Here is an 11,269-nt window from a genome sequence, read left to right as displayed (position 1 = left end):
GCATTTTTGTGAGAAACTTCATGATTTTTCAAGAATGAATGCATGCAGGAGAGAAGACTACCTTGCATAACACAGAGATGTAATTGATTATGGAGAGGCTTTTGTCATGCGTGGTTTGATTAATGTATAAGATATGTTAAATTCTCTATCTAGCCTATTTACACATAGATTTAGAGATTAATCACAGTTTTAGTAAGTTGAATTTAACTTTCATTATAAGGATGCAAATGTGTATGGATATACTACATTACCACAACGTGGGATTCTATATTTACCCCTGATTGATATAAAATATGCTGAGTTTTGGTTTTTTCTTAAAAACAGTCTATATACCAAAAGTACTTCAAGAAAAGCCGGATAACCCCAAGATTCAAAAAAGCTAGGACAATCAGGACATCCCCTATTTTCTGTAATTAGTTTGAATGTACTGCTATGTATTGCTAAGGGGACAAAGATATTTTATAACCAATGTAAAGAATTATATTTGCAAGTTTGTAACCCTTTAATTTTTTAACTATATATAGAACCCGCAACATCGTGCGGGTCTCCTTTCTAGTTCCAATACCTATAGCCCATCATTGATTCAGAAATCCTACTGCAATTATTATTAACCATAACCCACATGCTTCTAGCAGAACATAACTGAATTGCGCCTCGTTCCATATGAAAATAATTATTTCTAGGATTTTAGTTTTAATCAAGAGAAGATTAAGATTCAAATTCACACAAAGGAACATGCAACACCCTAAAACATCCATAAAGTTTAACAGCGATGATTCCGTGCTTAAATCCAAAGGAATTATACCTAGAACAAAATTCAGATGGGGAATGGGAGGAAGTAGACATGATCGGCAGCTGTTGGGATCAGCAAAACGTCGGTGATGGCACGTTGGCAGCGAAGAAGAAAGAGAGTTTGTTTGGCACTTCCCCTATACAACATGGGAAGATTTTTCCGAAAGCTCTGTTCTGCAACTGTCTGTCCGTCACTTCCTTCATTGCCCGCAAATAAGCTTTGGTCAAATGAAAATAAAAGACAAGTAAATAAGTCAACAATTTACAATGTCTCTGTATTGTTTACATTGCACTCCATGCAGGGCCGGTCCTGAGATTCTAACGGCCTGAGGCAAAGAATTAAAATGTGGCCTCCTATATATATATGTATATTTTTTTTTTTGCCCCAAATAATAGTATAAAATCATGTATTTTTTTTTTTATCAAAATAAAATCATGTATTTTAAATAAAAGTAAATATGAAATTAATAACAATATAAAAGAATCGATCTTGTTTGATGTGAGAAATTTTCTATGCATACACAATCAATATATAGGGTTTAATTGGGTTAGTTTTCCATATGGAGAAGGAAAAGGAATAGTTATTTATATGGAAAAATGAAAGGAAAAGTTTATATGGAAAAGGAAAAAAAAAAAAAAAAAGGGGGGCTGGGCCACGGGTCCAACAAAAATTTTGCCTTAAGTGATTTAAAAAATGAAAAAGGTTAAAAAACTGAAAGGAATTGAGCCCCAGTTAAGTCCCTTAATTGATTGAAAATTTTTTGAGAAGTGAGTCAAGCGTGATTCAAACCTTGGTGAAGGTGAATGCGGCCTGTCTCCCCTTCCGCTGGAGCAACGCACATTTTCTGGTTTATTGGAGCAAACAATAATATATATATTATCTATAACTTATATACAGAAACTTCGGAGGCCCCCGGGAGCCGGTGGCCTGAGGCGGCTGCGGGCTGCCTCAGGTGGCAGCCCTCAGGGCCGGCCCTGACTCCATGTCTAAATGGACAAAAAATGCATTCTCAAAAAAAAAAAAAAAAAAAGGACAAAAAATGAGCTACTAGCACAAATGAAAAACAAGGTAGTCTAAAATGCTGGATGAAAGTAATTAATATCTAACAAAATGAAATTGATTTAATTCATGATCTGTACAAGGATTCTGTTTTTAAATTTTGCAATAATCTGTTGATTACATAAAGAAAAAAGAAAAATAAGCTGGTAGTCAAAATCCGCTTGGTCTACTAATGTGCGGAACTCGTTCTCATTTTTTTTCAATCAGAAAATATTCATTAAAATATAAGACCAAAACAACACATACATCAGTTTTCAAGGTACAATATATTATCTGAGGATCATACAACAACCAAACCTGACAAATACCTTATTAAAAAGCAAGCCTTCAAACATGGTGCAAATCCAACTACCTAATTCCTAGCCACATGTTACCTAAAAGCCCAAGCACACAATTGTGGTGCAATTAGGGAACATAGAATCAAGAAATCAAAAAACTTCCATCATTGTTTGAAAGCTGAAGAAACCGACTAACAATTAAATTTTTGAAAGCGGAACTCGTTTGCAATAAAAGATTAAGAAAGCAAACAAATAAGCTCTAAGATATATTGAGAAAGCAAATAAATAATGTTAATATGGAAAAGCTCTATATATAGATCACTCACCAAAACAGCTTTTAATTTCTATTTGTTTACCAGCAGGAACTCAAACTAGCCTACTCTTTCCAAAAAAAAAAAAAAACCCAAACTAGCCTACCAATTATATAAGCAGACTATAAGAGAAAAGAAAAATGAATTAATTAAGTTTATGACCCAGTGACATACCGGAAGTCCCATTTCGTAATCCGACCCAAATTGAAAAGGTCTTGCTTCCTGCTGTGGAAGTGGTCAGAAGCAGAGGATGGAAATGACAAGTGGGGGCAGTCCTCGATACACAAGATTTCCAATGAAGGACACTCAAAATCAATAGTAGCACTTCCCTTGTACAACATGGGAAGATATTGTAAACATAAGCTCTTCAAATTTGGAAGAACGGTCTTGTTGTTGTTCAATGATTCCCTCCTTGCTTCGATTAGTCTTTCCAAGAAAGGGCATTGGGATACAAAAAGTTGTTCCAATTGAAAAAGACACTGAGCTACATCAATTGTGAAGAGGCTTCCCTGGAAGTTGCAATTGTCAATGACCAAATCGTTTAGTGTCTGGAACATTCCACGTGGAGCAGGACCATTACATATGCTTCTTACTGCGTCTAGATCCCATAAATCCATCTCTCTCAGATTTGTTTGATCCGGCTCAAAGCCTTCACATCCAAACACATATTCCACTTTAGTACCCAAACAGAATAGTTTTTCCAGATTTGGTAGTTTCTGCAACAATTTTGATGGCAACAGTACATTACCCAAGTTACGACACCCAACGACATCCAATAATTTCAAACTGCAGAGAGTTCCAGGTGGTAACTCACCAACACATAACTGCTTCAGGTCATCCAGGTAATATAGATACAACTCTTCCAAGTTCTCAAACACAGGCATATCTGGAACACATGTTATTGCATTCATCAATTCTTTCAAGTTCTCACAGCGACCTTTTACAGAGAGAGTTTTCAGTCCATGTAACCTCCCACGGTCATATTCCACAAGAATGTTACTTAGCCCTTTGTAGTCTTCATAATGCAGCCTCTCAGTATTGTTTCCAGAAGAGTTTTTGTTTTTAAAAAAAAACTTGAACTCTTTAGTCAACAAAGCTAAATCCACATAATCATCAACAATATAATCTTTCTTTTTAACAGAAGAGAAAGCAATATTTTTTACCTTTTTCTCGGGCTTGATCCTCATCTCAAATGTTTTCAGATTACCTATCAGTTCGTCAAGAGAATAGGTGTCCAGGTCTTGAGTCTCCTCTATAGCTGTCTGTTTGGATTGAAACTATGATGAAAGAGACCTAAGAATTTTCTTGACAATCCGATGCTCTTCAAAAGGATCACCAAGACTGTGACACTGACTTGTCACGTTCATAAGACGAGCATGAAAGTCATCTATTGATTCATCCTCCTCCATTTGCATGTTCTCAAACTCCAAGACAAGTCTCTGAAGCTTCTGACCTCTAACTTTTTTATTTCCTTCATAAGTGACCTGAAGAAGATCTCATGCTTGTTTAGTGGTGTCACAATGGCTGATTCTCACCCTTTCTTTCTTGGATAAAGCTGTGTATAAGAAGTTCCGTGCCTTGAAATCACAACTTCTATTCCAAACCTCCTCTTCTGTCCATTCCTTCCTAGGCTTAAGAACTCTTGCAGATGACCCTTCAACTTTCTTTGATTCTTCTGCCTTTGTTGGGTGTTCCCATCCATTCTCAACTATATTCCACATGTTTTCGTCCTGAGAGTAGAGAAAAACCCTCATCATAATCTTCCATTGTGAATACTCTTCACCATCAAACAAAGGCAGGCAATTTATAGAACTGGAGGCTCTGTCACGTTCACATTCCATCCTTGACCACAGATCAACTAAAAAGCTTTAGAACCCGCTCTGATGCCAAGTGAAAATACAAGGACAGAATGTTATTTCTGGAAAAAGGGGATTGCAGTGCACTGATCAATCCTTACTAGGCAGCAGAAACCAAAATTAATAAACAGAACACCAGATTTTGGTTACGCAGTGAAAACCTCAAATATGAGATTAAAAACACTGCGGGGCTCTTACTCTTGAGAACCCAAAATAAGAATCATCGTATTCGAAAGGATATGTTCTTTTACAACTTCAAATAGCACTAGCTCGGCTATCTTGTTTAGACAAAAACTAACACACAATTTGTCTATCTTCTTGAACTCCTTCAATTTGAACGATGACCAAATCTTGTTCTTCCTTCTTCACAGTCTCTCTACTGATCTCAAGAGAGTTTGTTTATGCATATGAAAACATGATCAATAACACTTACACATGGACCAAGTGTTTGACTATTTTTGAAAACTCAATCTCAAACTAACATGCAAGACTCTATCAAAATTCTTGCCTCAAAAGATACACTCCTCTTCCGTGCATATTTTTTGAATATATAACAAGCACCAACGGCAAAACCTCTCAAGCAAAGATTCTACCCTAATTGTCTTTTAATTAGGAAAGTAACTTTCCATATATGAAATCCAATAAATCTTAAAGAAAAACGATTAGGAATAGACAAGTCCTAAAAACCCTAGGGCATCAACACCACGATTCTAACACTCAGAAAAATCTTTTAAAGACATAAATACATAAAACCTAAAACCTACTTTTCAAAATCGGACTCCACATGAAACTGACTACTGACTCGGGGATTGCAACACACGTTGCAATCCCATGCATATGCAGATGCATTTACCTGTGATTCTCCGAGATCAGTAAAGGGACTTTGTCATAGTTTTGTATGGGAATGCCAACACGACATGTAAAAGAATTGTACCTACATAATGTTAATATGGAAAAGCTCTATATATAGATCACTTACCAAAACAGCTTTTAATTTCTATTTGTTTACTAGCAGGAACTCAAACTAGCCTACCAATTATGACCCGACGTACTGTAACTTTCATATGAAACTGATTCAGACGAAGAGGATCATTGAAAAGGACTTGCTTCCTGCTGTGGAAGTAGTCAGAAGCAGAGGATGGAAATGACAAGTGGGGGCAGTCCTCGATACCCAAGTTTTCCAATGAAGGACACTCAAAATCAATAGTAGCACTTCCATTGTACAACATGGGAAGATATTGTAAATGTAAGTTCTTCAACTTTGGAAGAACGGTCTTCTTGTTGATCAATGATTCCCTCCTTGCTTCGATTACTCTTTCCAAGAAAGGGCATTTAGATACATAAAGGTCTTTCAATTGAAAAAGACACTGAGCTACATCAAATGTGAAGAGGCTTCCCTGGAAGTCGCAATTGTCAATGACCAAATTGTTTAGTGTCTGGAACATTCCACGTGGAGCAGCACCATTACATATGCTTCTTACTGAGCCTAGATCCCATAAATCCATCTCTCTCAGATTTGTTTGATCCGGCTCAAAGCCTTCATATCCAAACACATATTCCACTTTAGTACCCAAACAGGATAGTTTTTCCAGATTTGGTAGTTTCTGCAACAATTTTGATGGCAACAGTACATTCCCCAAGTTATGACACCCAACGACCTTCAATAATTTCAAACTGCAGAGAGATCCAGGTGGTAACTCACCAACACATAACTGCTTCAGGTCATCCAGGTAATATAGATACAACTCTTCCAAGTTCTCAAACACAGGCATATCTGGAACACATGTTATTGCATTCATCAATTCTTTCAAGTTCTCACAGCGACCTATTACAGAGAGAGTTTTCAGTCCATGTAACCTACCACGGTCATATTCCACAAGAATGTTACTTAGCCCTTTGCAGTCTTCATAACGCAGCCTCTCAGTATTGTTTACCACAGTGTTGACAAACCAGTCCGGAAATGTTCCTATGGTTGTGTCAGTAGTATTAAGACTCAAGGATCTACAATTATGACCAGAATCACTAGCTCGAAACTTCTTAAGGTCCATTTGTTCATAACTGTTGCTGCAAATACTAATATCGAAGTAAACCCAATTCGGTTCGACCTCAACACTTTTAGGGATGCAATTTGCATCTGATATGCAAACTTTCAAAATGCTTAAATATGATAAACCAGCTAATTCATCAAAACCAATATTAGTTTCTTCTCCTTCTCCATCAATTTTACTCCCCCAGTCCCAAAATCCACACTGCATGTACAATTCTTCTAACTTATGCAACTTTGATATCACTTCAGATGGAATTGTGGCAATACGTCCATCAAATCTCCATGTCCGTGGATTAAATTCAGCACTGACATCCAACATCCTTAGATTGGTCAACTGTCCTATTTCTCTTGACAATTCTTTCAGAGCAGTTCCTCTCATACTAAGAATCTCAAGATTGTGAAGTTTTCCGATTACAGAAATGTCAATTATGTTCCAGCAGTAATCTAAATACAAAGCTTCAAGGTTGGTTAAGAAACTGATTGATTGGGGTAGTAATGAAATACCAGTGTGGCTAAGATCCAAGACTCTTAATTCATTCTGACTTTGGAGAAAAGATTTTGGGATCTCATTTAGAGAAGCATTGTGTTGCAGTAATAAAATCTGGAGATTTGGACATACCAACTCTTGGGGCAGCTTGCAAATCTTGTTCTCCATTAGTGAGATTCCATAGTAGCCTTTATGTGCATCAATCTGTGGCCAATTCTTCAATTCACAGCCAGCTTTCACCAAGAACCGCTGGCCTTCAGATAATGAAATTAAGATTGCCATATCCCGAATGACATCATGCATCCTTACATATCTGTCATTTCTAGCGTCCAAAAGCAAGCTAGAATCTTTAAGGGCCTTCACCACTGAATATGTTGTGGCTCGGGCTTCTAGCAAGTTTGAATCTTGAAACATTCCGTTACAAATTCCATACTTGAACAAGTATTCAATTGGGATATCATAATCTTCTGGGAATAAGCAGCAAAGCAAGAAGCATGATTTGGAATCATTAGATTTCAAGTAATCATAGCTTAACTTTATGCATGCAAACACATCTGACTCATCTTCAGGGTTGGCAGGTTGGGACGCTTTTAGTCGTCGAGCAGCTTCTTTCCATCCATCCAAACCTTCATCTCGAAGGGCCCTCGCAACTGCTATCAAAGCAATTGGTAGACCAGCGCATTCTCTAGCCACCTTACGTGCTACATCATAGAGATTGGATGATTTGTCAAAAGACTTCCTTGCTTCCTTCACAAATAAGCTCCAAGAATCTTCTTCTGATAAGATATTGAGATGTATGTTTGGATGGCAATCCATGGAATGGCAAACACTCAATTTTCTGGTGGTCAGTAGAACTTTGGAATTGCATCTTTGGAGTTCGTTGTGGCTCGGAATTCCTATGCTTGAAAAGTCTATTCTCTTCCAAATGTCATCCAAGATTATGAGGATCCCGGTTCCTCTCATTATCTTCTCCTTCAATTTAATGGCTCTTCCAATTTCTGTCTTCTCCTCCAATTTAAAGCCCAGCAGTTCTGCAAATGTCTCTTGAATTTTCATCAAGTCGGGGTTTTGGGATACGACAGCCATAATCACTTGATTAAAAAGCCTACTTTTTTGGGCTTGTTCTCCAACATATTTCACCATTGTTGTCTTTCCAACGCCCCCCATTCCGTAGACTCCAATGGTAGTGGCCTCATCATCTTTTAGCGCATTCTTGACCTTATCAATGGCTTGCTTTGTTGCTGCAAATGCTTCAAAACCTCCGATGGACAATTTAAACTCAAGTCCAGTAGGTCGTAATTTATTGCACACAGATTCCTCAACGGCATCCAAAAGTTCTTTTTCAGTTCTGCAAGCAAGCATTATGGGTCAAAAAATCATCGAGAAAATTAATGATAAATTGAAAAGCACAAGTATTACTAATTAAAAAAAGTTTCATCATGCTTACTTATAATTCTGTGTGTGCCATCCAGAGAAATTTGCCATTTTTTTTAAAGCGTCTCTCCACTGCTGCACCTTCTCTGATCTGTGTTGCCCTGATGTTTCATGCCTAGTAAAAGCATCTCTGAAACTCCTCTTCTGATATCGTACATCAGTAGGATCCACATAATAAAAAAGTGGCAGAATTCTATTGTTGTCTTCTTCCATGCATTCACAAATGTTTCTAAGTTCCTCCAAACACCAAGTGGAAGAGGCATAGTTTTGAGAGAGAACAATAATTGCAAACCTTGATTCTTTAATTGCCGTTAGGAGAGTGGGAGAAATAACATCCCCTACTTGAAGGTCTTGGTCGTCCATGAATGTTTTGATTCCTCTGTTTTGCAGTCGATAGTGTAAAAAGGATGTAATACCCTTACGAGTGTCTGCACCCCTGAAGCTCAAAAACACATCATGCTTCCACATAGGAGCTGATGATGAAGGAAGAGATGCAGAGGCATCAACATCAACCGGTTCTTGATTATCCTCCGACATTGGCTCAGGCTTTACAACCGTGTAACTTATCAAGTTAATATATAACAAGTAACCTGCAATAAAAATACATCATTCAAAACAACTCCTAGATCAAGCATATTAGAAAAAGAACCCAGAATAACCTTTGAACTTACAAGTGATCGATCTATTAAATCAAATGGATTCTGAACTATAGGCCTAAAGCAGAACAGCTTTCTTTCAACATTTAATCGTTTCTTCCAACATTTAATCAACTAAAGCTTTGTTTCAAATTAATATGAAATTGGTGTTACATAAAACATAGAATATTCCACTGTACAAACCTGAAAAACTGCTCCAATCCAAGCTAGGATCACAGCAAGCCAGCAATGGCAATTTCGTCCTCACCTCGCCAGTGATCGAAGAAACGATCGATTATGAGTTAATGACTGTCACTGCCCAAAAGTAACCATATAATCGGCATATTGTATTCGAAATCAATCTTATTTTCTCCAAATTGAATCCATTGAATTGAACAAATTGAAATACATACTTACAATTTCTTTGGAAGAAGAAGAAGAAGACTAGAAGACTAGAAGACTAGAAGACTTTTTGGAAGAAGAAGACTAGAAGATGAAATACATACTTCCACGCTTTGATGATGAAACATAAAAAGAGTCTCTTCTTGGACGGAAATGGAAGGGTGGGATGAATCCTAATGTGGTTGGACTTGATCTAAGGGTCCGAAATGAGATGGAGGACTAATGAAATCTGATTTTGGGAATGATGTGGAGTTGAGTTTTGATCGGGTTCTAGACGAAGACTTTTTGGAAGAAGAAGGCTAGAAGACTAGAAGATGAAACACTGATCTGTCTATAGTCTATACTTCCACGCTTTGCTGATGAAACATAAAAAGTCTCTTCTTGGACATTAAAAGGTTTTACAGTTGTACTAGCATGTGAAAAAATGGAAGGGTAGGATGAGTCCTAATGTGGTTGAACTTGATCTAAGGGTCTGAAATGAGATGGAGGACTAATGAAATCTGATTTTGGGAATGATTTTTTTTTTTGTATGACATGAGGTATAAGACTCACATTTGAGCCTACTGCCTATTCCACAGTGGAAAACTGGAAATGATTCATATTCGGGATCTAAATATGAGTCATTTTGAATACTATTCAGATGAACTCAAATCACTATTCCAGCTAATTTGGACTCAATTTTAAGTCTCAACTTGGAGATCGATCAAATTGGAGAATTTAAGGGTACATGTGATCAAATTAAAAGTATAGGGGCTCAAACCATTTTAGATGTAAAGTTCAGGGAGGTAAAGGGATTTTAGCTCTTTTAAGTGTTCTTTTAAATATTTAAGTACTGTCATGTAAGTTTTAGCAAACGAGATAGGCACGAACATAGTCAATATAAATGCTGCTCACATGTTTTACAAGCTGAATATTCTAGAATTCAAGCTCGGCTTTTCAAGCTTAACATTGAGATTAAGCTTAGCTCATTTCTTTCAAGGACACGAGCTAAACAAACTGAAAATGAGCCGAACTCGAATTGTATCTAGTCCATAAGAAAATGAGGGAGGCATGTGCAATGTAAAGACAACGGCAGTGCTTTTTCTGGTCCGATACAGCGTCTGGTTTTGTTGTTCTTGATCACAATGGCAAGATCTAAAAAAGTTGGCTTATATTCCCGTTTTGATCAAGTAATGGCTCTTCGGTATAGTTTGCGATGTATCTCTCCTCGGCAATATACTCAATTTCTTATCAAGGGAGATTCAAAGCTCCTTATTAACAACATTACTAGAAAAACTATGGTCGTCTTCAGCATCAAGATTGTAATGGAACATATCACTCCTTAAACATATTTTTCGAGAAGCTAATTTTTTTGCCGATCTGAGCTCGGAATTTCATGCTGAAGTGGAAGCCTGCAGAGCAGGGTTACTTATCGTAATACATCAAGGTTAGAAGGAGCTCGCCCTCAAAAGTGATTGCGCAATTTTAGTGACGGTCCTCACTCAACAAACACAAGATAACTCTGAGGTTAGTCGAATTGTGGATGATTGTAAAGATTACCTACAATCCTTTGATTGGATTACAATTCGACATGTTTTTCGTGAAGCAAATAGTCTAGCGCGTAGGTTGGCTCACTTTGCTAGTCTTGATCATGTAGTAGATCTTTGTTTAGATGAGGTTCCTGCTTTCTTGCAGGATGTTCTCTATGTGGATATTTGTAATGCAACTATGCTTGCTCGGGGTTCAGGTATTACATCCCCCTGATGCAGCAAACTAACTATAATAATAATATGAGTGTGGGGCTGAGCCTCCTAGCATGACTGGGTTTCAAACCCCGTTTAAAAAAAAAAAAAAATAAGTCGATACTCTAGTAAATATGGAACATAACATTTTGTTGGAAACTTGTCAGAACGATTCTCTTCCTCAGTCAATTACTGTTTGTTTTGATCAGTCAGGACAATGTTCTTGTAGAAACTTCTGTTGAAAGT

At 37.3% G+C, this 11,269-nt stretch overlaps 2 protein-coding genes across 4 annotated transcripts; both read right to left on the bottom strand.

The window, feature by feature from the left end:
• Positions 1–664: 664 nt before the first annotated feature.
• On the bottom strand, positions 665–3,640 carry LOC133736755 (uncharacterized). Its single transcript, XM_062164347.1, has 2 exons — positions 2,616–3,640; positions 665–1,010 (listed from the first exon to the last, which is right to left on the bottom strand). Exons 1-2 carry the CDS (start codon positions 3,626–3,628, stop codon positions 818–820), a joined length of 1,206 nt encoding a protein of 401 aa, XP_062020331.1. The 5' UTR covers positions 3,629–3,640; the 3' UTR covers positions 665–817.
• A 1,451-nt stretch (positions 3,641–5,091) lies between these two features.
• LOC133736753 (probable disease resistance protein At4g27220) lies at positions 5,092–9,638 on the bottom strand. 3 transcript variants are annotated; one of them, XM_062164345.1, is made up of 5 exons: positions 9,314–9,638; positions 9,105–9,215; positions 8,279–8,855; positions 5,331–8,179; positions 5,092–5,231 (listed from the first exon to the last, which is right to left on the bottom strand). In XM_062164345.1, the coding sequence occupies exons 3-5, from the start codon at positions 8,800–8,802 to the stop codon at positions 5,167–5,169; spliced, it is 3,438 nt and encodes a 1,145-aa protein (XP_062020329.1). In that variant the 5' UTR covers positions 8,803–8,855; positions 9,105–9,215; positions 9,314–9,638; the 3' UTR covers positions 5,092–5,166. The 3 variants fall into 3 exon arrangements, with proteins under 3 accessions (XP_062020329.1, XP_062020328.1, XP_062020330.1); XM_062164344.1 differs by having other exon boundaries at positions 9,318–9,638; XM_062164346.1 differs by lacking the exon at positions 5,092–5,231 and having other exon boundaries at positions 5,301–8,179; positions 9,318–9,638.
• Between the last annotated feature and the right edge of the window lie 1,631 nt (positions 9,639–11,269).

Source organism: Rosa rugosa, chromosome 3 (assembly GCF_958449725.1).
Source record: "Rosa rugosa chromosome 3, drRosRugo1.1, whole genome shotgun sequence".
In the NCBI taxonomy this organism is placed as follows: Eukaryota; Viridiplantae; Streptophyta; class Magnoliopsida; order Rosales; family Rosaceae; genus Rosa; species Rosa rugosa.
The sequence above is the reverse complement of the archived record's forward strand: the minus strand, read 5'-3'. Positions and strand labels throughout refer to the sequence as shown.